Source organism: Hyperolius riggenbachi, chromosome 5 (assembly GCF_040937935.1).
Source record: "Hyperolius riggenbachi isolate aHypRig1 chromosome 5, aHypRig1.pri, whole genome shotgun sequence".
Classification (NCBI taxonomy): domain Eukaryota; kingdom Metazoa; phylum Chordata; class Amphibia; order Anura; family Hyperoliidae; genus Hyperolius; species Hyperolius riggenbachi.
Window position 1 is genome coordinate 32,184,605 of NC_090650.1, and position 27,678 is coordinate 32,212,282.

At 46.5% G+C, this 27,678-nt stretch overlaps 1 protein-coding gene across 7 annotated transcripts in view; it reads left to right on the plus strand.

Moving 5' to 3' along the window:
- The window catches only part of NOS3 (nitric oxide synthase 3), a 242,706-nt gene that overhangs the window by 175,234 nt on the left and 39,794 nt on the right, over nucleotides 1-27,678 (plus strand). For all 7 annotated transcript variants that reach the window (XM_068235393.1, XM_068235396.1, XM_068235397.1 and 4 more), the window contains 7 exons: nucleotides 362-524; nucleotides 622-713; nucleotides 16,795-16,936; nucleotides 23,631-23,770; nucleotides 23,868-24,042; nucleotides 26,419-26,520; nucleotides 27,322-27,516. In XM_068235393.1, the coding sequence (XP_068091494.1) occupies nucleotides 362-524; nucleotides 622-713; nucleotides 16,795-16,936; nucleotides 23,631-23,770; nucleotides 23,868-24,042; nucleotides 26,419-26,520; nucleotides 27,322-27,516 (1,009 nt within the window). The remainder of the gene's footprint in view (nucleotides 1-361; nucleotides 525-621; nucleotides 714-16,794; nucleotides 16,937-23,630; nucleotides 23,771-23,867; nucleotides 24,043-26,418; nucleotides 26,521-27,321; nucleotides 27,517-27,678) is intronic.

The following is a 27,678-nucleotide window of genomic DNA, read 5'->3' on the forward strand; positions in this document are numbered from 1 at the left end:
CAGTAACAGGTTAAACACTTTCACTTCCTGCCTGGATTTGCTACATTTTTCAGTTACTCCATTGGTGACTTCTACCTCACTCCTGCCATGTACTTTACAAGGAGAGAGGCATTATTCTCCATGTTGAGTTAATTGCTCCAATAGAAGTGAAGCTTGGGTGATGACTCTTGGCACTGGAAACCCTGTCAGAGGATTCAGTTAGGGAGAGTTACTTAGTACTGGGTAGACTGCTCCTTGAGATTGACATATTCTATGGTGAATTGGGGCTTACATCTCTGTCAAGCTAGTCAGGAAAGGTTCTCTTGTCCAGGCTCTGTTGTGACAGTTATGGTGTATTATTTATCAAGGATTTCTCTTCAAGGTCCCAGTCAAAAGCTCACATGGAACGTCTGAAGGAGGTGGAGCAAGATATCACAGCAAACGGAACATACCAGCTCAAGGAGACCGAACTGATCTTTGGGGCCAAACAGGCTTGGAGGAATGCAGCCCGCTGTGTGGGCCGGATCCAGTGGTCAAAGCTTCAGGTAGGAGTTATAGGTTGATAACTCATCATGGAGGACATAGTTGGTCACCTGAAATTGACACCACACTGGTATGTTGGTTGTCCTCTTTTCTTCTCAGGTATTTGATGCTCGAGATTGCAGAGGCACCAGTGAGATGTTCACCTACCTCTGTAACCACATCAAGTACGCCACCAACAAAGGCAACATCAGGTATAGTGTCCACCTTCTTTCACCATGAGCTTATATTGTGCTACCTAACACTTCATGGTCTGTAGTTAGCGTTAGATGGTCGGCACTAAATGCTTGGCTTATAGATGATATAGCTGTATACCACTTCCCCACGGATGTGCAGACAGGAGACAGTGCACCAATCCTTGCTATTAGCATTTATTCATGGTATAACAGCACAGGAATACCAGATAGAGTATAGGTAAAGATACTGGCCTTACAGCCATTTTGTGGTATTACCACTTCCTCACAGACCAATATGGCTACCCTAGTAGCCTACCTGTCCCTGAGGAAGCGTTAATACCGCAAAATGGCTGTAGGCCATTAAAGAGACACTGAAGCGGAAAAAAAAATATGATATAGTGAATTGGTTGTGTACTATGAATAATTACTAGAAGATTAGCAGCAAAGAAAATATTCTCATACTTTTATTTTCAGGTATATAGTGTTTGTTCTAACATTGCATCATTCTATAATATGTGCACATTACACAACACTCAGCATTCAAAATGAGTCTTTCAGAGCAGTCTGTGAAGTAATGACCTCTCCTCTGGCAGAGGAAAAGTAAATAGTCCAGGAACAGTTGAGATAATAAAAGTCAGATAACAGCCCTCTCCATGACTAACTTAGTAAGAGCTTAATGGCTTGTTTGCATAGAGATAACAACTGGAGTTTCTCAACTCTTCCTGTACTGGAAACAATTACACTGATGTATCTGATCTTAATGTTTTATTTCTTAGCTGTGCTACACATACAAATCATAATATCATCATTTTTTTTTCGCTTCAGTGTCTCTTTAACTTTGCCTATACTCTGGTGTGCCTGTACTGTTTTACCACAAATATACCCTAATAGAATTGGTGTTCCATCTCCTATCTACTGCAATAACACTTCATGGTGGATTATTATCTTAGCTAGGGATGACCTCTATGTGAATTAGCATACATAAGTCTTAGCAGTCTACGTCTGAATGTCATGTCTTGGATCCAGGGTGGAGAGCAATTGTTTATAATCATTAAAAAAATGGTTTATTTCCTGCAATCATGTTTTGCTGAGTATTCTATATTTTTATGGAAATAGAAGTTGATAACTGTAAATGAATGCCAGCCCCCGCCCTTCCTGCTTTCATTTCCTGGTAAATGGAATGAGCAGAAACCTAAAATAAAAAATTCTGGAAACGAGGTGAAAGGTGATATAAATGGGACTTTTCCACATAAGAAATAAGCAATGTCCTGCTTCCTGTATGTCCCATTGTAGCTACTCTAGTGTCCCAAAGCAGGACATGCCTTGCAATAAACACGTCTGAAGACGCATCAAGAGGCCTCTTTTCACTTCCTAAGTAGACATGTCAATGGGTGGTACTAGGCAAGTACACTTTATTGATGCCTCTTCTGACGGGGATCTCCTCTGATACATTTTATCTCCCTGAGCAGCAAAACACACCCGTGTACCGTATATACTCGCATATAAGCCGACCCGCATATAAGCCGACCCCCCCAACTTTTCCCTGAAAAAACTGGGAAAAATGATTGACCCCCATATAAGCCGGGGGTAGGAAATGCTGGATTGGTGCAGCCCCCCAGTGTGTCCCAGTATAGCTAGTATAGTGCCCAGTATAGGTAGGTAGTGTCCAGTATAGCTAGTATAGTGCCCAGTATAGCTAGTAAAGTGCCCAGTATAGCCAGTATAGTGCCCAGTATGGGTAGGTAGTGCCTCAGTTTAGCTAGTATAGTGCCCAGTTTAGCTAGTATAGTGCCCCAGTATGGCTAGTAAAGTGCCCAGTTTAGCCAGTATAGTGCCCAGTTTAGTTAGTATAGTGCCCAGTTTAGCCAGTATAGTGCCCAGTTTAGTGCCCAGTTTAGCTAGTATAGTGCCCAGTTTAGCCAGTATAGTGCCCAGTTTAGCCAGTATAGTGCCCAGTTTAGCCAGTATAGTGCCCAGTTTAGCTAGTATAGTGCCCAGTTTAGCTAGTATAGTGCCCAGTTTAGCCAGTATAGTGCCCAGTTTAGCTAGTATAGTGCCCAGTTTAGCTAGTATAGTGCCCAGTTTAGCCAGTATAGTGCCCCAGTTTAGCTAGTATAGTGCCCAGTTTAGCCAATATAGTGCCCAGTTTAGCCAATATAGTGCCCAGTTTAGCTAGTATAGTGCCCAGTTTAGCCAGTATAGTGCCCAGTTTAGCCAGTATAGTGCCCAGTTTAGCTAGTTTAGTGCCCAGTTTAGCTAGTTTAGTGCCCAGTTTAGCCAGTATAGTGCCCAGTTTAGCCAGTATAGTGCCCAGTTTAGCCAGTATAGTGCCCAGCATAGGTAGGTAGTACTCCCGGCTCCCCCCCCCCCCCTCCTCCCCGCCGCTGCTATTACCTGCAGGCAGCGGCCGCTTCCTAATCCGCGTTCCTCTTCTTAAACTTTTCAGCGTGTATCACAGCAGCGCGCCCGGCGCTGCTGCTGTGACGATGCAGAGTGCAGGAAAGAGCGCGGCTCCCTATAACGGCGATCTGTATCGCCGTTACCAAGGGAACCGCTCTTTCCTGCCCCTGCATCGTCACAGCAGCAGCGCCGGGCGCGCTGCTGTGATACACGCTGAAAAGTTTAAGAAGAGGAACGCGGATTAGAAAGCGGCCGCTGCCTGCAGGTAATAGCAGCGGCGGCCGCGGGGGGAGCGGGGAGGGGGGGGAGCGGGGCGCGGAACACCCACCACCCACCACTATACCACCAGGGAAGACTCGCATACAAGCCGACCCCCCAACTTTTGACCCCCTTTTTGGGGGTCAAAAATTCGGCTTGTATGCGAGTATATACGGTAACCATTTCTAGGAGAACTCATGCAGAAACATGGGATCAGTTGGGTCAGGTGATAGATATGTAAGTCTCTGGTTTGTTAGTCATGCTCATATGCTCAAGCAGGATGTGATCTCAGCAAATCAGAGCTTTGCAAAGCTATCAGCTGATCAAGCACATCGCATGCTTCTTTATGAGATCTACCATCACTAAGAGTGTGGGAGCGATACAAGCTGATGGAGCTAGAGGAAGCCCCAGGTATATATATATATATATATATATATATATATATATATATATATATATATATATATATATATATATATATATATATATATATATATATATATATATATATATTTTTGTAAGCTCTGGTACACTTTAAAATGCATAGGGTACACAGGATATTGTCCCCCAATATCCTGTGCACTCTATGCATTTTAAAGTGTACCAGAGCTTACAAAAAATATATATATATATACCTGGGGCTTCCTCTAGCTCCATCAGCTTGTATCGCTCCCACGCTGCAGTCCTCCGATGTCTGCAGCGCCAGTACCGGGTCCCAGCACTTCCGTCAGTCGGCTCCAGTCTACGCAGGAGAAGTGCGCTCTTTTCATATCTGACGGAAGTGTGGGGACCCGGTACCGGCGCTGTAAACATCGGTGGACGGCAGCATGGGAGCGATACAAGCTGATGGGCTGCTGGAGGAAGCCCCAGGTATCTATAAATCTTTTTTTCAGGAGCCCCTTTAAGTGTTTGCTTAGGACAATGGCAACCCAAACCTAGAGTATACAGTTGTGAGAGAACGCAGAAAAGCCGCCGCGTGTGCTGCTGAGGAGGCGGCGGATTCTGCGTCCAATGCGGTGGTTTCTACGCGGAAGCGTGTGTCTGGTAGCAGGGCAGAACGCGGAAAAGGCGCCGCATGTAACAACAGTAAGGCGGCTGGTTCCACGTCCAGCACAGCGGTTTGCACGCGGCAGCGTGTGTCTGGTGTGGCTGAGTCTGTTAGTGCACACAGGCTTAGGAATACACGCGCGCGCTGAGAGGCAGAACTCTTATACTGGGCAAGGAGAGATCAGCTGATCACGCCGATCAGCTGACTCCAGAGCAGGATACTATTGGTTGATCAATTAGGGGTGGTGCTGGAGAGCACTACTCCATATATAGTTACTGCTGGCCAGTTGCAAGTTGTCTGCCGTTGCGAACACTACGTGGAAGCACTCAGACCTTAATCAGATCCTACAGTGTGTTTGAACCAGGTGGACCTGGGCATTCACACTGAGCCAGATTACGTGAACTGTTATTCTGTTTATGCTTAAGTTAGTTCCAGGGTGTAGAGACCAAGGACCTCACACCCAGAATAAGGAACTGTATTATCATTTGTGTTATACATCAGACTAGTTCCAGGGTGCTGAGACCACGGACCTCGCACCCAAGACTAGGGAACTTGTGCGATCATTTTGTTATACATCAGACTAGTTCCAGGGTGGAGAGACCACCGACCTCACACCCAAGACTAGGCATTGTTTGATATCTGTTATGACTTATTGCTTTCTTGACTACTACTCTGTCCTCTGATTCGGTACCTCGCATATCTGATACTCCGTTGCCAGACCCTGCTTGCCTTGGATACCGAATCAGCCTTCTGTCTTTGTACTTTATCTGTCTGTGTGTTACCGACCAGGCGTGTCCGACCTCGAGAGCTATCTCTCCTCTTAAGAGATAGTCTCCAGATCAGAGAGTGGCATCCACCTTCAGGTGTCACTCACTCTCCGGCCCTTCCTGTCTCCAAGAAATCCAAATGACCCCTGCGCTCCAGTCTAGGTTTTCAAGAAATCGTTCAACAGTTCTCTAATGCCTTTATGTTCCTGCTGCCCGGCTCTGCTCCAGAACTCTGGGGTGTGTGTGACTTTAAAACAAAAACAAGGAGCGCTCCATGGTACATTAACATAAAAACAGTTTATTCCGCAATAAAAGTTTTATACTCACAATGTGCAAGTGTATAATTCGCTTGTCAGCGGTAAGCCTTTCCGCTTAGTACTCCGGCGGCTAAGACACTCACGCTGTGGCCAGCAGCGCGGTCCCGATGGTTTCCGTAGCTCGTCTCTGGAGGGGTGGGCGTGGCTTAGTTTCAGCGTGCTTGTAGCGTCATTACGCGTTTCGGCGCTCTGCGCCTTCGTCAGATCTGACGAAGGCGCAGAGCGCCGAAACGCGTAATGACGCTACAAGCACGCTGAAACTAAGCCACGCCCACCCCTCCAGAGACGAACTACGGAAACCATCGGGACCGCGCTGCTGGCCACAGCGTGAGTGTCTTAGCCGCCGGAGTACTAAGCGGAAAGGCTTACCGCTGACAAGCGAATTATACACTTGCACATTGTGAGTATAAAACTTTTATTGCGGAATAAACTGTTTTTATGTTAATGCACCATGGAGCGCTCCTTGTTTTTGTTTTAAAGTCACACACCTTCCTGACTCCACCCCTTGGAGAGTCTCAGGCTGCTGGAAGGTTCCTGTGCTCTCCGAGCAGTGTTCCTTTACTGCCTAATATCACCTGCCCAGCAGGAGCCCGAGACAGCACAGCCCTCAGACCCAGAAACCATTCTTCCTCAGACAGTGGTTCTGACCGCCACTGAGACCTGGAGGGACTGGACAAAAACGTTGAGTCCGTTCCAACAGGATGTACCTGAGGGGAAGCCTGAAGGGGTCATGTTCATACCATTGCCTTTCCGTCTTCAAATTCTGCAGTTGTTCCATTCCCACAAGAATGCTGGGCATCCTGGGGCCACCAGAACTCAGGACCTCGTGGCGAGGTGTGCTTGGTGGCTGTCATTGGCAACTGACTGCAAAGAGTATGTAAGAGAATGTGCAGTGTGTGCTAGAAGCAAACCCTCCCGTCAGGCACCAGTTGGGACATTGCAATCATTGCCAGTCCCGAGTGAGCCATGGACCCATCTGTCCATGGATTTTGTGGGCGAACTCCCCAGGTCTGAGGGCATGACGGTCATTTGGGTGGTAGTCGATCGTTTCAGCAAGATGGCCCATTTTGTCCCCCTGAAAGGACTCCCCTCAGCCCAGGAGTTGGCCGATCTCTTCATCCAACATATTTTCCGGCTGCATGGTATTCCGGAAAATATAGTGTCAGATCGGGGAGTTCAATTTGTTTCTAAGTCAATGGCCAGACCGAGAGAACCAATCAGTCTCTGGAACAGTTTCTGAGGTGTTATGTGGCAGATGTTCAGACCGACTGGGTCAAATTCCTGCCATTTGCAGAATTTGCACACAACAACTTAAAGAGCTCCTCCTCGGGTGTTTCCCCATTCCAGGTGGTGACAGGAAGGTCACCTAAGTTCACCCCATTACCAGTATCTGCCACTCCGTTTCCAGCCCTGGAGGATTGGCAGAGGTCCTTGAAGCAGACTTGGGGAATGGTAGAAAGAAATTTGAGGAGGGCCTTTCAGAGTCAGAAGAAACAGGCTGATAAAAGGCGTTCCATAGAGTGGGAATTCCTTCCAGGTGACTTGGTCTGGGTGTCCACACGACATTTGGCTCTGAAGCAACTGTCTCCTAAGTTGGTTCCAGATTTGTGGGTCCGTTTCCAGTGACCAGGAAAATCAATGATGTCACTTATGCCATTGATCTCTCCACCAGCATGCGACGTGTGAGATCGTTCCATGTGTCCTTGCTCAAGCCGGCAGTACACGTGGATTCCGCTCCCCCCCCCCCCCCCCCCTGTGTTGATTGATGACCAACCAGAGTATGAAATTGAGAAGATTCTACACTCCCGGCTTGTGCAGAACTCCGTGCAGTATTTGGTACACTGGAAGGGGTATGGCATTGAGGAGAGAACTTGGGTACCAGAATGTCGCATGCATGCAGAGGAGTTGAAAAGGGAGTTCCATAACTTGCATCCTGAGAAGCCGGGCAGGAGATGTCCGGAGTCCACTCCTCGGGGGGGGGAGGGGGTACTGTGAGAGAACGCGGAAAAGCCGCCGCGTGTGCTACTGAGGAGGCGGCTGATTCCGCGTCCAATGCGGTGGTTTGCACGCGGAAGCGTGTGTCTGGTAGCAGGGCAGAACGCGGAAAAGCCGCCGCATGTAACAACAGTAAGGCGGCTGGTTCCGCGTCCATCGCGGCGGTTTGCACGCGGCAGCGTGTGTCTGGTGTGGCTGAGTCTGTTAGTGCACACAGGCTTAGGAATACGTACGCGCGCGCTGAGAGGCAGAATTCTTATACTGGGCAGAGAGAGTCAGCTGATCACGCCGATCAGCTGACTCCAGAGCAGGATACTATTGGTTGATCAATTAGAGGTGGTGCTGGAGAGCACTACTCCATATATAGTTACTGCTGGCCAGTTGCAAGTTGTCTGCCGTTGCGAACACTACGTGGAAGCACTCAGACCTTAATCAGATCCTACAGTGTGTTTGAACCAGGTGGACCTGGGAATTCACACTGAGCCAGATTACTTGAACTGTTATTCTGTTTATGCTTAAGTTAGTTCTAGGGTGTAGAGACCAAGGACCTCACACCCAGACTAGGGAACTGTATTATCATTTGTGTTATACATCAGACTAGTTCCAGGGTGCTGAGACCACGGACCTCGCACCCAAGACTAGGGAACTTGTGCGATCATTTTGTTATACATCAGACTAGTTCCAGGGTGGAGAGACCACCGACCTCACACCCAGACTAGGCATTGTTTGATATCTGTTATGACTTATTGCTTTCTTGACTACTCCTCTGTCCTCTGATTCGGTACTTCGCATATCTGATACTCCGTTGCCAGACCCTGCTTGCCTTGGATACCGAATCAGCCTTCTGTCTTTGTACTTTATCTGTCCGTGTGTTACCGACCAGGCGTGTCCGACCTCGAGAGCTATCTCTCCCCTTAAGAGATAGTTTCCAGATCAGAGAGTGACATCCACCTTCAGGTGTCACTCACTCTCTGGCCCTTCCTGTCTCCAGCCTGACTCCACCCCTTGGAGAGTCTCAGGCTGCTGGAAGGTTCCTGTGCTCTAAGAGCAGTGTTCCTTTACTGCCTATATCACCTGCCCAGCAGGTGCATTACTCAAAGTACTACTGTTACACCAAACACTTACATACCCATAGGTGTCCAGAGGTTAGTAATATATCTGTATTATCGGTGATTCTGCAGATCATCAATAATCAGGTGTATATCTGCATTCTTGGTGATGCTGCAGATCACCAATAATCAGATTCTCTCTGCGTGCTGACACCAATCGTTACAACAGTACTGTACATTTTAGTTCTCCATAATTCAACCTTGTCTACCCAATTATTATATTTTGTATTTTTTTTTGTATGTTTAAGAAAAAAAAGGGTAGTAACATTGACAAATAGTAACTACATAGCAAATATAGAACCATAGTAAAAAAGTATAACAAGAAACTAATTATATACATTAGTTAACAGTTGCAAATTGTAGAATATCCATTGGTAGAGAATGAGAGTAAGAACATCAGGTATTTGCACAAAAATTGTTAGGGAATTATACAACTTATCATAGGAGCAGTGGTGAGCAGGGGTGCTCGGATACCCCTTTTTAAAATCCGAATTGATCCGGATACCCAGATATCCGAATCAGATACCCGAATCCGAACTTTTTCTTATCCGATTAAACTCGGATATCCGAACCCAATATCCGGGCGGATTCGGATATCCGGATAGAAAACCGGAAGTGACCTGAAAATGGCTTAAAATGCTTCCAAAAGTCTCTTCAATTGGTCAAAATCGCTTTCGAAGGTCTCTCTCTCTCTCTCTCCACCCCCCCCCCCCCCCCCCCCCCCTCTCCTGTATTCTCTCTCTCTCTCTCTTCCTCTCTCCCTCCCCCTGACTGCCTTTGAAAGGGATTTTTGCCATTGAAAGTGATTTTGGCTTCTGCACGGATATCTGAAGAAACTATCTGCTCGGATTTCAGATGGGTAATCTGAGTTTGCTCGGATAGTCTATTCGGATTTTAAAAAATATCTGACTTGCTATTCAAAGTTCGGATAGTGGAAAAAGTTTGGATTATCTGGGTAGTACGGATATCCGAAATCTAGCTGAGCACCACTGGTGGTGAGACTTTTTTTCAGTGCCTGAATAAGGTTTAGGGCTATGTCTTTGACATGGGAGACCAGGGTTCGAATCCTGGCTATGGTGAGTACCTATTCAGTAAATAGTCCTTGGGCAAGACTTCCTAACACTGCAAGTTGGGATTATTTGTAGCGTTCCTTTACCGATACCGACTCATCATTATATGTAAGTTCTGACTTCACTTCTCTTTTGTCCCCATCCTTATTTAATGCTTTTGTCTTCTGACACTAAGCACACTTTGTACTGTCCTGTTCTAGTCAACACTGTAGTGCTTTGTTTTAATAAACTCCTGGAACTGCTATGTTGTCTTACGGCATTTTAATATGTTTGTTTATTGTAGCAAGCTGGCTTAACTTCATCAGAAATGTATTGTCTGAGGGTGTTTAGTCAAGTGGATTGAAGCCCAAGTAGTGTTTTCCAGGACTTGGTGTATGCTACATTATTCCATGATGAAATCAGATAGTGGTCAGCTACCCTTCAAGGGACCAATGGCACCTACTGCTATGAGGTTACAACTGTCTGTCCAGGCTGTTCTTGTGTTGTACTCACCTGTCCGCGCTGTCCTGGCGTCCCGTTCTCTCCATGCGCGCGCGCGCCGCCGGCCGTGGTCTGATGACTGGGGCAGGAGGCGGGCGCACGTTTGTGCGTGGCGGCATGGGACCTTGCGTGCGCAGGCGCGAGGTTCGGTGCACGCGGACGCATAGATATGTACGCATGCGCGAGAGCGGGGATACGCATGTACGCATGCGCGAGAGCGGGGATACGCAAGTACGCATGCGCGCACGCATGCGTGGTAAACTTGGCGCCAGAATTAGGTATAAAAGGCCTCCCCCAGCCATGGCTCGGTGCTGTTCGTTCTAACAGCTAGTGGGTTCGCCCGATCCTGTTGGTGCCTCTGGCCAAGCCTGCCTTTGATTTGTTCTGCCTGATATTGACCCGGTTCGCCTGACTATTCTCGATCTCCTGCCACTCGCTCTGACTCGGCCTGTTTACTGGACTCCGCATCTGTCTGCTGCCTGCCCTGTTCCTTGGACTGTACCCTGAACCACTCTGCCTGCCTGCCGCCTGCCTCTGACCCCGGATTGAACCTTTGACGACTCTGCTTGCCTGCCGCCTGCCTCTGACCCCGGATTGAACCTTGACAACTCTGCTTGCCTGCCGCCTGCCTCTGACCCCGGACTGTATCTTGATCATTCTGCTTGCCGCCTGCCTCTTTACCCGGATTGAACTCTGACCAGCTAACCTTCTCCACATCGTGGATCCGTTCTCTCGACCACTAGAAGGTGATCCCAGTTTGCGACCTGGTAGGGCACTAGGCAGCGAAGACCAGAAGCGACCCCCTCGGGTCGTTCTTTGGTGAAGACCCGTGGTCACCTAGACTCCGCATCTGGGTAAAACCTTGCTCCCTAGTGGAAGGGTCAACGCACCACCAACGCTACTAGTTACCTATCAATCACGCCATAACAGATACGAACAGCCTTAAACATGGATGCCACTGGAGAAGAATCACCTATGGAACAATTATGTCGTCAGATTGCGGAATTACGCATTTCAGTACAAGGAGTCCAACAGGACTGTTTCCAGCTACAGAATCAGGTACGAGGCATGGCTCCAGCTGCTCCAGCACCACCTATGGCTCCTATTCCTGTTCCACAGCGAGAACCTAAAATTCCTTTACCTGAACGGTTCTCTGGAGATCGCCGACAGTTCCGAGTTTTTAAGGGAGCCTGTTTACTTTTTTTTTCTTTACAGCCCCGTACCTATACGTCGGAAGTGATCAAGGTCGGAACCATCATTTCCCTCCTCCAAGGGGAGCCTCAATCCTGGGCATTGCAGTTGCGGGATAAACAAGACCCTGCTCTAGATACCGTAGAGTCTTTTTTCACAGCACTTGCCGAGTTGTATGATGACCCAGGTCGTGCAGCTTCTGCCGAGGCAGCTCTCACTTCTCTCCAACAAGGGAGACGGCCGGTTGAAGAATATATTACAGATTTCCGCCATTGGAGTGAGGATTCCCAATGGAATGACGCGGCCCTGAAATATCAATTTAGGATGGGGCTCAGTGAGCAACTTAAAGATGAGCTGGCTAGAGTAGGACTTCCCGGTACTCTCAAGGAGCTGGTTCAACTGGTTATCCAAATCGACAGGCGCCTCAGGGAAAGACGACAGGAGAAGTTGGGAGTGGCTCGGCTTCCTTGGGGTGGATCACCTTCAGTTCATACTTCCATTCCTCTAGTTCCTGCTCCACCTTCAGCTTCTCAGGGGCCTGAGGAACCCGAACCCATGCAGATCGGATTAGCCAGGGCAGCGTTGTCCCCTGAAGAGCGACGACGTCGCCGAGCGTCAAATCTATGCCTGTACTGTGGTGCGTCCGGTCATTATCTGAGTTCCTGTCCTGTGAGACCTTCAAGTAAGAACATTGATCCATGTGAGGTTTGTTCAAAAACTCCTGTCGGGTTGTCTTCTCATATTCCTTTACTTTTATCCCTACAGGGACCAAGAGGAGTGACCGAAGTTAAGGCAATCGTAGACTCCGGTGCCTGCTCCTGTTTTATAGATAACAACCTGGCCCAGCAACTTGATCTTCCAATTCACAACAGGAGTCAGGCTCTTCCTGTCCAATTAGCTGATGGATCATCTATTAGTACTGGGCCCGTCACACAAGAAACATTACCGTTGCTGGTAACTACACCGTCCGGCCATCAGGAATACTTAACCTTTGATGTGATCCCGTCACCATTATTCCCTATTATTCTTGGCATGCCCTGGCTAAGGGCACACAACCCTATAATTAACTGGTCATCAGGGGAGATAATTTTTTCATCCAGGTATTGTCAACAATTCTGTCTTCCAAAGATTGGGCAGCTACTTTGCCTCAGTTCAGGAAACAAGAAATTCATCCCTACAGCTTATCATGATTTTTTGGATGTGTTTGATGAGAAGGCAGCGGACACATTACCACCCCATCGCATTTATGATTGTCCCATTGAACTTCTTCCTGGAGCAGAAATTCCTTTCGGACGTATCTTTCCTCTATCAGATCCAGAGACGGAAGTATTAAGAAAGTATATTAATGAAAATTTACGCAAGGGATTCATCCGACCATCCACTTCTCCCGCAGGCGCAGGCATTTTTTTTGTCGAAAAGAAGGATGGTTCACTTCGGCCTTGCATTGATTACAGAGAACTTAATAAGATTACAGTCAAGAACCGTTACCCTCTTCCTCTGATTCCGGATTTATTCCAACAGTTTCGTTCAGCACAAATTTTTACTAAACTTGATCTTCGTGGGGCCTACAACTTAGTAAGAATACGAGAAGGAGATGAGTGGAAGACTGCATTTCGATCTAGGTTTGGTCACTTTGAATACACCGTAATGCCTTTCGGATTATGCAATGCTCCGGCTACTTTTCAACATCTGGTCAATGATATTTTCAGAGATTTTATTGATTCTTTTATGATTGTATATTTGGATGACATCCTGATTTTTTCGTCATGCCTGGATGAACACCGACAACATGTACAAAAGGTCTTGGGGAGACTTCGGGTTCATGGTCTTTTTGTTAAGCCGGAGAAGTGCGAGTTTGAAAAGACTGATATTCAATTCCTTGGTTTACATATTTCCCCGGAGGGAATTTCTATGGATCCTCAGAAAATATCTGCAATCCTGAACTGGCCAGCTCCCTCGGATAGAAAGGGAGTCCAGAGGTTCATTGGATTTTCAAATTTCTATCGCAGATTTATCAAGAATTTCTCTGCAGTTGTGGCTCCAATTACTAACCTTACCAAGAACCAACGTGTTTTTTCATGGACTTCAGAGGCTCAGGCAGCTTTTGATAAGTTAAAGGAACTATTCACCTCAGCTCCTATCTTGAAACATGTTGATCCAACTCAACCATTCATTCTGGAAGTGGACGCTTCGGAATCCGCTGCTGGAGCAGTCCTTTCACAGCGCTTTGGTCCCAAGGCTCTACTTCATCCTGTTGCCTTCTTCTCTAGGAAATTGAGTCAGGCCGAAAGAAACTATGACATTGGAGATAGGGAACTTCTGGCAATAAAATTGGCATTGGAGGAATGGAGATATCTGTTGGAAGGAGCTCAACATCCAATCTTAATCTATACTGATCATAAGAACCTTGAGTACTTACGCACAGCAAAGAGACTCCGACCTCGACAGGCCAGATGGGCACTTTTTTTTTCTCAATTTGAATTTCATCTGACATACCGTCCTGGTTCTAAGAATGGCAAGGCAGATGCGTTGTCTCGTATGTTCTCAGAAAAGGATACTCCACAGACTCTTGATACTATTTTATCATCAAAGAATTTTCTACTCATCCAATCAGATATCTTGTCTCGAATTAAGCAGGCTTCAAGTTCTATTCAACTGGATCAAGTTCAAGGATTACAATTCCAGGATGGGGTGTTTCAATTTGAAAGTAGAATCTTCGTTCCTGAAGTCCTTCGGAGTGAAGTCCTGCAGATGTATCATGACCATAAGTTAGCTGGGCATTTTGGTAATTCAAAGACTCTGGAATTGCTGCAAAGGAGTTTTTGGTGGCCAAAGATGCAGTCTGATTGTGCTAATTATGTTTCAGCATGCCCCACCTGTGCCAGGTCTAAGTCCTCCAGACTTAAGCCTTGGGGTTTACTATCTCCACTACCTATCCCTAACCGTCCTTGGGAAATGATTGCTATGGACTTCATTGTTGAATTGCCTCCTTCTGCTGGGAACACTGTTATCTTTGTGGTAGTGGATCGCCTTACCAAGATGGCTCACTTCATTGCTCTTAAGAAAGTTCCGTCTGCAGCAATCACGGCAGAAACTTTTATCAAAGAAATCGTCAGATTACATGGCTTACCGTCAGATATTGTGTCAGACAGGGGGGTCCAATTCACCTCGAAATTTTGGCAGGAGCTGTGCAAAAGACTGGAAATTCATTCATCTCTAACATCAGGTTATCATCCCCAGTCAAATGGACAAACGGAAAGAACGAACCAGACGTTGGAGCAATATCTGCGGTGTTTTACTTCCTCTGCTCAGGACGACTGGTTCTCTTTGCTACCCATGGCTGAGTTTGCCTATAATAATGCTAAACATTCTGCTACTGGTCAATCCCCATTTTTTGCAAATTCTGGGTTCCATCCAACAACCTTTCCTAAAGTGGTTATTGAATCTGCTGTCCCCAAAGTTCAAGAAAGACTAGGTTGGCTATCTGAAAACTTCATTAAACTTCAGGAAAATCTTCAGCAGGCACAGGACAGAGCTAAGTATTATGCAGATAAGGGAAGAAGAGAGAGTCCAAACTTGGAACCTGGAGATCAAGTATGGTTATCTACAACAAATCTTAAGCTACGGTGCCCCTCCAAGAAACTGGGCCCTAAATTCATTGGTCCCTTCTCAATCCTGAAAAAGATCAATGAAGTCGCTTTTAAACTCTCCTTACCTAATTCTTTACGTATCCACCCAGTTTTCCATGTCTCTTGCTTGAAGAAGGTGGTTACAGATCCTGTTCAGGGCAGGAATCCTAGCTCTCCAGGTCCGGTTCTGGTGGACGGAGAGGAGGAGTTCGAGGTGGAAAGGGTCTTGGATTCCAGGAGACGGGGAAGGTCTGTGCAGTATTTGATCAAGTGGCGTGGTTTTGGCCCAGAGGAGAACTCTTGGGAACCGTCACGCAATGTTCATGCACCAAGGTTGATCAGGGCTTTCCACAAAGCAAATCCAGGAAAACCAGCTCCGATAGGCATTCAGAGAATGCCCTTAAGGGGGGGGCAATGTTGTACTCACCTGTCCGCGCTGTCCTGGCGTCCCGTTCTCTCCATGCGCGCGCGCGCCGCCGGCCGTGGTCTGATGACTGGGGCAGGAGGCGGGCGCACGTTTGTGCGTGGCGGCATGGGACCTTGCGTGCGCAGGCGCGAGGTTCGGTGCACGCGGACGCATAGATATGTACGCATGCGCGAGAGCGGGGATACGCATGTACGCATGCGCGAGAGCGGGGATACGCAAGTACGCATGCGCGCACGCATGCGTGGTAAACTTGGCGCCAGAATTAGGTATAAAAGGCCTCCCCCAGCCATGGCTCGGTGCTGTTCGTTCTAACAGCTAGTGGGTTCGCCCGATCCTGTTGGTGCCTCTGGCCAAGCCTGCCTTTGATTTGTTCTGCCTGATATTGACCCGGTTCGCCTGACTATTCTCGATCTCCTGCCACTCGCTCTGACTCGGCCTGTTTACTGGACTCCGCATCTGTCTGCTGCCTGCCCTGTTCCTTGGACTGTACCCTGAACCACTCTGCCTGCCTGCCGCCTGCCTCTGACCCCGGATTGAACCTTTGACGACTCTGCTTGCCTGCCGCCTGCCTCTGACCCCGGATTGAACCTTGACAACTCTGCTTGCCTGCCGCCTGCCTCTGACCCCGGACTGTATCTTGATCATTCTGCTTGCCGCCTGCCTCTTTACCCGGATTGAACTCTGACCAGCTAACCTTCTCCACATCGTGGATCCGTTCTCTCGACCACTAGAAGGTGATCCCAGTTTGCGACCTGGTAGGGCACTAGGCAGCGAAGACCAGAAGCGACCCCCTCGGGTCGTTCTTTGGTGAAGACCCGTGGTCACCTAGACTCCGCATCTGGGTAAAACCTTGCTCCCTAGTGGAAGGGTCAACGCACCACCAACGCTACTAGTTACCTATCAATCACGCCATAACATCTTGGTTAGTTTGAACAGCTATATGTGACCTCAAGAACACAATCAGATTCCCACCACATGGGGTTAATTGTAGTAAGAAATGACCAGGAAAGTTTGTTGACAATCACTGTTGCCTTCCTACGGGGAACTCCACTGACCCTGTGTGTCCCACATCTACCTCTTTCCCTCTGAATAGATGGTTTGGGAGAGGTCAGTTGAACTGAATACTTCTGTATATAGCACAGTTGGAGGTTGCCTTGCCTGGAGGATGGTTGAATCATCCCCATATTTCCAACTGCTCTCATGTGCCTAAAGTCAGCTTCATGGTTGCCATGCAAGGGCCAGTAAGCCCTCAGCAGAGAGACCAGGCTGAGAATTGGATTTTGGTTGCTATGGGTTACTGCACATAGTTTATGATCTGTTGCGCGTCTTTGTGTATCTTACTCTTGTTCTTCATCAAAAAGCTTCTCCTCCATCTCCCGCCTCACCATTTCCACCGCTCTTCTTACAGATCCGCCATCACAATCTTCCCTCAGAGAAAGGACGGGAACTCAGATTTCCGAGTCTGGAATTCTCAGTTGATCCGCTATGCTGGGTACAGACGGGAGGATGACACGGTAGTGGGAGATCCAATCAATGTGGAGATAACCGAGGTGGGAAAGTCTCCCCTTCTCCTGTCCTTTTCTGTATTTAAAGCAAGAATCCAACCCCAAATCCCCTTGTGTCCTGCTTCTGCTGAAACTGAACAAGGGCAGGGCCGGATTTGTACTTTTTACCGCCCTAGGCCAACTATACCGTCTGTATGGTTGTTATCTCTGTGTGCCCCAATGAGAATTCTCCTTATTTTCTATCATTGGATTCACAGACAATAGCTAATTTAGTAATACGCATATAGATTATAAATTGTATTTCCTTAAGAACTTTTAAGTTATGTTTGCCATCTTCTTAATGATGGACCCATTTATTGTGTCACCATGTGAGTTAGGCTGATGTGTACAGTACCTTCAGGATAGAGCTTACATGCCTTGAAGGGATGAGAAGTACAGGACAGATGTAAGGCTTGGTGGTGTATTCTCCACAGTCAGCATGCAACGCATGAGCTGACGTGGAGGAGGTACACACACTAGCACAAAGAAACAGGCTATCCCTAGTATAGTGGAGGGGAGGACTGACTCCAATAGGAGATTGTGGCGCACAGAGCCGGTGCAGATCTGACAGCCACAAACAATGCTTTCGTTATAACGCCTCAGCGCAAAGTAGCGCTGAGCGCATAAACCAGAACTGAGGAGATCAGGACAGGTAGACAGAATGAACGCTTGCTAGCTAGCGGCTACTTAGCGACAGCAAGCGTCCAAGACCAGACAGACTGGAATGAGGCAGCCAATGCGTTGCGGCGATGGCGTGCCTCACAAAGACAGGACAGGATAGTCAGGTAATAGCAGGATCGAGATAGATGAACGTAACACAGATAAATATACAATAAGTATGTTTTCCTAGCGTATTACAATTACAGCTATCAATGAAACTATTTGTAACGTCTGACTAACATATGTATATATCGGCAATGAACCGATATATGACATAAGCAGGAACGCTGACTAGGAATGGAGTAATACAGGGAACAGGACTCAGAAGGATTCGCTATCTCTTCGCAGAGATGAACGCAATCCACCAACGGTAACAGAACAGGATTCAGAAGGATTCGTTATCTCTTCGCAGAGATGAACGCAATCCACAAACAGTAACAGAACAGGATTCAGAAGGATTCGTTATCTCTTCGCAGAGATGAACGCAATCCACAAACAGAACCAGGAGCAGGATAACTAGCTCAGCACGGGTGTTCACGGTACGCGCAAACTACCAAAACGTGCTGGAAAACTGACTAACTGAACACAGGAAATAAACAGTTCGTGTACGTATATATCAGCGACACTGATGTATCAACGTAACACGAATACAAGGAAAATAATAAACGTGCTGGTATGCATATATATTGGCAATGAACCAATATATGATGCAAAACCAGCAAAGTATCTTTAGAACAAGAAACACGATCGGGGCTGAAGCGACAGCAAGACGGGCTTAACTGAAGCTATGAAAACCCAAGGAAACCCTGCAGGAAGCAGATCTTTATACTGAGGTCATCCAATGGGAGCAGACATGCAGATTCCCACACAGGTGAATGATAATCAGTCACAAGCTGACAGCAGGGAAAGGCAGACAAAGCTATGCAGCTTGCATGGAAATAGATCAGAACTGCCTGAGCTGCAGCACTACTGCTTCCAGCAATACCTGCTGCAGCAGCGATCATTACAGTACCCCCGCCCTTAAAAGCGGATTCCAGACGCTTTTCAAAACTGAAATTCCCAACAAAACAGTCTGACTGATAATTCATGATGACCGGGACAGCCCGGCAAGACCGAATTCCAGAATCAGTCCCCACAAGACTGGACGCATCAGAACCAGAACCTATAGAACCATGCCCATCAGTACTACAAGCCCCAGTGTGACACCCATCAGAACCATGATTTCCAGAAGAAAGCCCTCCGAAACTCCCTGAGCGATACCCACCGCCTTCCAGGAACCGTTCAGAAACGCCAAAGCCTTTGCAAAGCCCACCGGTACTGTCTTTACCAACACAAAACCCACTGTTGAACCAGTCCAAGGCACCAGGACAAGTTTTCTCAGAGACCTCCCAGAACACCTTGAAGCTCCAAAGAGATCCCCATAGGTCAGAATGCCCCTTAGGCTCACATGGAGAACTATCAAGAACCCCTATGGAACCTAGGGCAATTCCCGAGTCAGGGCCACAAGGACAAACATCAATATCAGTGCTTTCAGGGACCAGAACCATCTCTGGGCATGCAGGCAGACAGGCAACATCAGAACATGTTCCCACTAAGGAAGCATCAGCATAACACCTTAGACACACTTGGGCATTCTGGCACACAAAGAACATCTGGGCACACTGGCACAAGAGAAACCTCTGGGCACGTCAAGGAACTGTGAGCCTCAGGGTCAGCCAAGACAGGACCAAAACCAGGACTGGCCAAAAAAAAATCATCATGACTAAACTTCGCAACTACTGGACTTTTACACGAGAATGCTGGATCAGACTTAGATGTCGCTGATTCCAGCAAAGTCAGTAACAAATCAGATTCAGGGGCACTAACAAGACAGGACAAATCTTCTGATGTGTGCACTGAACCAGATAGGGACTCCACAACTACCTCTGGACTGGACAGAGACTCATTTAATACACTGGATTGGAGCTCATGAGGCGCTGCAGAACAAGTCAGTATTGCAGCAGCCCCCACTGGACTAGGCAAAACTGAGGAATTCCCTGGACAGGAAGGGGACTCTGGAACCTCTGCCACAGCGGCCAGAGAACCAGAATCTTTCAGGATACAGGGCTGGGTTTCAGGAACACTCATCAGACCGGACTGAAATTCTGAGATTTCTATTATTTTGACCAGAGAATCAGAATTATCCATGTTACAGGGCAAGACTTCTGAAACATTCAGAGGACAGGGCTGGAGTTCCTCGGCTGTTACAACACTGGAGAGGGACTCAACAACATTGGTTAAATCAGACTGTGTACAGGGCAAGGTATCTAACACAATTGCTGACGAGGACAATATTTCAATGGCTTCTGCTTTGCTGGGCAGAAATTCACCAAGTTTTATTAGAGCAGACTGTAATTCCAAAACAGCTGCTAGACAAGTGAATATTACTGCAACACCAACTGAGGTAAGCAGTGCCTCAGACCCTTCTGCTAGAGGGTTTGAAATATCCAAAGTACTGGGTGAAGCATAAGACTCTGCGACCACAGCTTCACTGGACAGGATCACTGAACAGTCCATATTGCAGGGCAAAACCATGGAAGCACCTGCTGGACAGCATAATGATTCTGTGACCTGAGTTTCATTGGAGAGATCTACTGCACAATTCATGGTACAGGGCAAATTTATTGGAACATTTTCTGAACAAGGTAATAATTCTGCGATTTCAGGTTCACAGAGCAGATGCTCTGAGCTATTCACGAAACTAGAGCGAGGTGTAGAAACAGGAAAATCAAGACACAATGTTTGCGCATCTGAATCACCATTCAATTGTAAAATTGGAAAATTCAGATGCTGGGGTTCTGAGGTTTCTGGACAGGATTGCTGGGACTCGGAAACTGATGTAGTGCATCTATTGGCATCTGCTGAATCAGACAGGAGTTGAACTTTATTAACACAGGTAATTTCTGCAGAAGTGTTTGCAGAGACAGGCAAGATTTTTCTGGTGTCTGTTTCACTGAACAAAGAGTCATGAGTACTGGCTAGGCTGGACTCGGAAGTCAGCAGGACCTCTGGATTCTCTGCTGAGAAATTTGCGCAGGGCAAGGTTAAGAATGTATCAGTGGCTTCTGTTTTACTGGTAAGTAACACTGAGTTATCCATGGTACAGGGTGGAATTGCAGGAACTTCAATTTCACACAGAAAGAGCTCCGAATCACCTGCTGAATCAGCCAAAGGTGCTGAAGCAGGCGGGTCAGAATGCCAAATTTGCGAATTCGGAGTCACATAAAAATCATCCAAAATCAGTTCCCACACATCAATCAATGGAGCCACAAAGTCATACTCACACACACCAGTTTTTATTAGGTTATAGGCAGACTTAATGCATGCATTCAATACTAATTCACTTTTTGCACTGTAAAATTGACAAAATGAACTTGAATCACTCTTCCATTCATTGACCAGAGCTTCCATCTCTCCTTTCTCAAATGGAGGATTCCAAGCATACTTAACAGGCAGATCATGGTTTGCAGATATGATTGTAGCAGGGACATATATTGGGTTAATTAGCAGGTGATTGGCAGATTCCTTATTCCTAAGAATCTCCAATACCTGTAGCAAGTGCTGAACTGTAGTGTATGCAAACTTTCCTTGCTTCACAAATAAGTTGATTTGTTCAATACTCTGTAATATCTCCTAATAATCATACTCAGATAATTCTTTTAAACAAAAATCTTTATTTTCCCTAGCCAGGGAGGAAAGTTCATTAGTAGTTTCATAAGTCCATTTAACTCCCCTGAAAGACAATTGCATTTCATTATCTGTTAATGGCAGAATCTCATTATAGGTCTCAGTCGCTAAGGATAACGACTCTGCAGATCGGACACGTTTCTTAGAACGTTTGCGTTTGGCCTTAGACCCTGCTGTTTTTGGTGATTTATTCAAGGCTGCAGGAAAATTATCAGTAACACTTTCTGCTTGCTGAACATTTTTGCAAGCAATTGAAGGAGTAGCTGATTGGCCTGCTGCCAGGAGTTCATTAAGAGGAAAAGGCAATGGATCTATGCGCAACCAGTTATGGATCACAAACGCTAGAAATTCCAGCGGTCTCTCTTTCAAATCGGAATGATTGAGAACATCAAATGCCCACTGGAATAATTCCCCTTTAAACAAAATATAACTTAGTTGGAGTGCCCAGGTTGAAACAGGAGTCGCTTGGAGATCAGGATTGGTCAGGAACCTGGCACATTCAGAGAAAAACTCATTTTCTGTTTCAGAGCTAAGTTCTTCAAATTTCTTAAAGGAACAGGAACCATAATTAACAGTGTCATACTTTCTGGGAATCCCCCCCACAATGGGGATTGGTAATGGGGTTTTCATAATGTAAGGCTTGGTGGTGTATTCTCCACAGTCAGCATGCAACGCATGAGCTGACGTGGAGGAGGTACACACACTAGCACAAAGAAACAGGCTATCCCTAGTATAGTGGAGGGGAGGACTGACTCCAATAGGAGATTGTGGCGCACAGAGCCGGTGCAGATCTGACAGCCACAAACAATGCTTTCGTTATAACGCCTCAGCGCAAAGTAGCGCTGAGCGCATAAACTAGAACTGAGGAGATCAGGACAGGTAGACAGAATGAACGCTTGCTAGCTAGCGGCTACTTAGCGACAGCAAGCGTCCAAGACCACACAGACTGGAATGAGGCAGCCAATGCGTTGCGGCGATGGCGTGCCTCACAAAGACAGGACAGGATAGTCAGGTAATAGCAGGATCGAGATAGATGAACGTAACACAGATAAATATACAATAAGTATGTTTTCCTAGCGTATTACAATTACAGCTATCAATGAAACTATTTGTAACGTCTGACTAACATATGTATATATCGGCAATGAACCGATATATGACATAAGCAGGAACGCTGACTAGGAATGGAGTAATACAGGGAACAGGACTCAGAAGGATTCGCTATCTCTTCGCAGAGATGAACGCAATCCACCAACGGTAACAGAACAGGATTCAGAAGGATTCGTTATCTCTTCGCAGAGATGAACGCAATCCACAAACAGTAACAGAACAGGATTCAGAAGGATTCGTTATCTCTTCGCAGAGATGAACGCAATCCACAAACAGAACCAGGAGCAGGATAACTAGCTCAGCACGGGTGTTCACGGTACGCGCAAACTACCAAAACGTGCTGGAAAACTGACTAACTGAACACAGGAAATAAACAGTTCGTGTACGTATATATCAGCGACACTGATGTATCAACGTAACACGAATACAAGGAAAATAATAAACGTGCTGGTATGCATATATATTGGCAATGAACCAATATATGATGCAAAACCAGCAAAGTATCTTTAGAACAAGAAACACGATCGGGGGCTGAAGCGACAGCAAGACGGGCTTAACTGAAGCTATGAAAACCCAAGGAAACCCTGCAGGAAGCAGATCTTTATACTGAGGTCATCCTCAGTATAAAGTATAAACCTTAAGGAGCAGACATGCAGATTCCCACACAGGTGAATGATAATCAGTCACAAGCTGACAGCAGGGAAAGGCAGACAAAGCTATGCAGCTTGCATGGAAATAGATCAGAACTGCCTGAGCTGCAGCACTACTGCTTCCAGCAATACCTGCTGCAGCAGCGATCATTACAACAGAGAGTTCAAATGTTAAAGCTGTCCTTCTAGATAAGGATGGCTGCATAGAACAGCTTTACTGCCCTTCACTGAGCCGCCCCTAAATTGCTAGTGCCCTAGGCCATGGCCTATGTGGCCTTGCCAGAAATCCGGCCCTGAACAAGGGTCTCTATACCCAGAGCCGATATTTCAGTTTTGTGGGTGCTTGAGAGTAAACTCATCTAACTTATTCTATTCAGAACCTTACTGGTGAGACAAGACTTCTCAGCAGCACCTTCCAGCTGTTAGCAGCCCCATCTACACACACATTGTTTTCTCCTCACTAATTTGTTATTTTACAGTTCTTCAGCATATGCCTTAAAATGTGGATTCCATGATTCCACCCAGATCTGATCTTCCCATGTGTCTCTGCACAGCTCTGTATTCAGCTTGGCTGGAAACCAAAAGGTGGAAGATTTGACGTGTTACCTCTGCTACTGCAAGCCAATGGCGATGACCCAAAGATCTATGACATTCCTCTTGAACTTATACTGGAAGTTCCTCTCCGACACCCAACGTAAGTGTTTTTCCTTCCTTGGCCTGGGGTGGGTTGGGTCTCTCATGGAGGGCATCTATCCACTGTGTCTCAAATATATGCTCTTTTTTGTCCCCAGCTATGAGTGGTTTGCAGATCTGGGACTGAGATGGTATGCATTACCTGCGGTCAGCAACCTCCTGCTGGAGATTGGTGGTTTGGAGTTCCCGGCAGTCCCCTTCAATGGCTGGTATATGAGCACTGAGATCGGGATGCGGAACCTCTGTGACTCTTCTCGATACAACATTGCAGAGGTCAGTGACGTTATGGGGTGGGTTATGGGGAGAGTGCCGGGTGGAGAGGGAAAGGCCATTTCTAGTGTTTAGGGCACTTGTAGTGAGAGAAATAGGAAGGCTGTCATTGGTGACCCCCTTTTGAATTAGTGCTATGTGCCTGGCTGTTGTGCTGATCCTCTACCTTAAAGGGAACCTAATCTGAGAAGGATATGGATTTTTCCTTTTAAAATAATACCAGTTGCCTGACTCTCCTGCTGATCCTGTGTCTCTAATACTTTCAGCCACAGCCCCTCAACAAGCATGCAGATCAGGTGCTCTGACTGGAGTCAGACTGGATTAGCTGCATGCTTGTTTCAGGTGTGTGATTCAGCCACTACTGCCCAGAGAGATCAGCAGGACTGCCAGGCAACTGGTATTGTTTATAATTTATTTATTTTATTTATTATTTATTGTATTTATAAAGCGCCAACATATTACGCAGGAAACATCCTTACCCCTCTCCGTTAAGGTTCCCTTTAACCATTTCACCACTACCAGGTGTTTTTTTTTCCCATTATGGACCAGAGCAATTTTCACATTTCAGCGCTCCTCCCATTCACTCGTCAATAACTTTATCACAACTTATCACAGCAAAATGATCTATACATTGTTTTTATCACCAAAAATTGGGCTTTTTTTTGGGTGGTACTTTTCACTAAAAATTGTTTTGTTTTTTTATGCATTTTAACAGAAATAATAACGTGACATGCGACTGTAGTTAAAACCCTCACATTGTATTTACCAATTTGTCCTGGTTATTACAGCATTTAAATGATGTCCCTAGTACAATGTACGGCAAAAAAAAAAATCATCTAACGTATTTTTTTCCATTTTGTATTTTTTTTATTACAATTCCTTATTTGCAAAAAAAAATAAAATAATAATATACCCTCATGGCATACATATTTAAAAAGCTAAGTCACTAACATAACAATTTATTTATTTATAATTTTTTTACCAGATTTTTTATTATAATATCTTTGGGGATAGAAAGGGGTTAATGGGGTTTTACTTTATATGTGTTTTTTATTATTGTTATTATTATTTATTGGATTTATATAGCGCCAACATATTACGCAGCCCTGTACAATACATAAGATTACAGACAATGATAACAGGGGTGACCGACAGCGCAATACAGGTAATAGACAATAGATACAACAATACAGGTAATAAAAAGCAATAAGATACACAATACAATACAGGTAGTAATACAATGCCAGATCATACACTGGAGTGGTAGTGCTAATAATACAAGTTCACATAATCTGGGTAGGGTGTACAATCAAGTATGATACGTAAGGGGAGAGGGCCCTGCCAAAGGCTTACAATCTAGAGGGAGGGACAAAAATAATAATGTAGTGTGCACTATTATGTTTGTCCATGAGATGGCGCTGTCAAGTATAGAAAGTGAAAGTAGTGCTTTGGGTATTTTTTTACAGTTTTTCAAAGATTAATCTCTGCTGATCATTACAGCAGAGATTATACATAAATCCGGCACTTAGGCCCGGTGCACACCAAAACCCGCTAGCAGATCCGCAAAATGCTAGCAGATTTTTAAACGCTTTTTTAAATTTTTATGAGGCGTTTTGCTAGCGTTTTGCGGATTGCTGCTGCGGATTTCAGTGTAACATATTTAATATATTGTTACAGTAAAGCTGTTACTGAACAGCTTCTGTAACAAAACCGCCTGGCAAACCGCTCTGATCTGCCGTTTTTCAGAGCGGTTTGCGTTTTTCCAATACTTAACATTGAGGCAGAAACGCCTCCGCAATCCAAAAAATGCCTCACCCCGGGAGTATGTGTTTCTGCAAAACGCCTCCCGCAGTGGTGTGCACACCCCCATTGAAATACATTACCCTAGCGTATCCACAGCCGCAAGCGGCTGCAAAAACGCTCAAACAGCCGCTCGGTGTGCCCCAGCCCTGTGATTGGGTTTGAGAACATATTTAGGAACCATTCACCAATCTGTCCTGTAACTGGTGCCAGCGAGGGTGCCCCTCTTTGTTATCTCAAAATGTGAGGTATGTGTTCCGTGCATGTGTACAGTGTGTGCGGAGCTGCAGTGGACACAGGAAGAGGGTGGAGATGAAACCATATAACACACTGGCTGCATTTTTCAGTCTCAGGGGTAGGTCTGACCCAAATGGGAAGTGACATACTCATGGGAAATCTAGTAATAGAATTTAATTCATGCAAGACTGTCATGGAAAATTGGGGATCACAGGAGGTCTGCTGGATATTAGTAAGAGGATAAATCAGCTTTGTTGCTGCACCGCTTGTACCTACTACCTACCTAAACTTCATGTTACATATACGACAATTCCATCTTCCCATAATCCCCTGTGCTGGCAGGATGTGGCTATACGTCTGGGCCTGGACACCAAGAAAACCTCCTCGCTGTGGAAGGACCGTGCCGCCCTGGAAATAAACATTGCTGTCCTGCATAGCTACCAGGTACACCGATTTGACACTTGCCAGGCTTACAATGCCCATCCCCTCCAGTGATGTCACGGCCACCATGGTTATATTGTACAGAGTTTCCCATCCCCTCCAGGGATGTAACGACCACCATGGTTATATTGTACAGAGTGGCCCATCCCCTCCAGCGATGTCACGGCCGCCATGGTTATATTGTACAGAGTGGCCCATCCCCTCCAGTGATGTCACATCCACCCTGGTTATATTTTACAGAGTGGCCCATCCCCTCCAGTGATGTCACTGCCACCATGGTTATATTGTACAGAGTGGCCCATCCCCTCCAGTGATGTCACGGCCACCATGGTTATATTGTACAGAGTGGCCCATCCCCTCCAGCGATGTCACGGCCGCCATGGTTATATTGTACAGAGTGGCCCATCCCCTCCAGTGATGTCACATCCACCCTGGTTATATTTTACAGAGTGGCCCATCCCCTCCAGTGATGTCACTGCCACCATGGTTATATTGTACAGAGTGGCCCATCCCCTCCAGTGATGTCACTGCCACCATGGTTATATTGTACAGAGTGGCCCATCCCCTCCAGTGATGTCACGGCCACCATGGTAATATTGTATGGAGTTGCCCATCCTCTCCAGTGATGTCACAGCCACCATGGTAATATTGTACAGAGTGGCCCATCCCCTCCAGTGATGTTACAGCCGCCATGGTTATATTGTACAGAGTTGCCCACCCCCTCCAGTAATGTCAGGGTGATGTCACAGCTGCCATTCTCCTATTATACAGAGCTGCCTATGATCACAAATGTCTTTCCTTCAGAGTGATAAGGTCACCATTGTTGACCACCATGCCGCTACAGAGTCCTTCATGAAGCATCTGGAACATGAGACCCGCCTGCGAGGAGGCTGCCCAGCAGACTGGGTGTGGATCGTACCACCCATGTCTGGTAGCCTAACGCCGGTATTCCACCAGGAGATGGTCAACTACCACCTCTCCCCTTCCTTCCTCTACCAGGTATGTCTCATTTATTTGCCTGGGGAGCCAGAACACAGCATTCTCTACCCCAATCCTAGCTCAGAACGTGGTAGAGAGGGTCACAGACTGGGGGTGATGGGGTCACAGCCTCCGGGGAGGGGGGTCATGGTCTTGGAAAGGGAATATCACAGTGTAGGACTA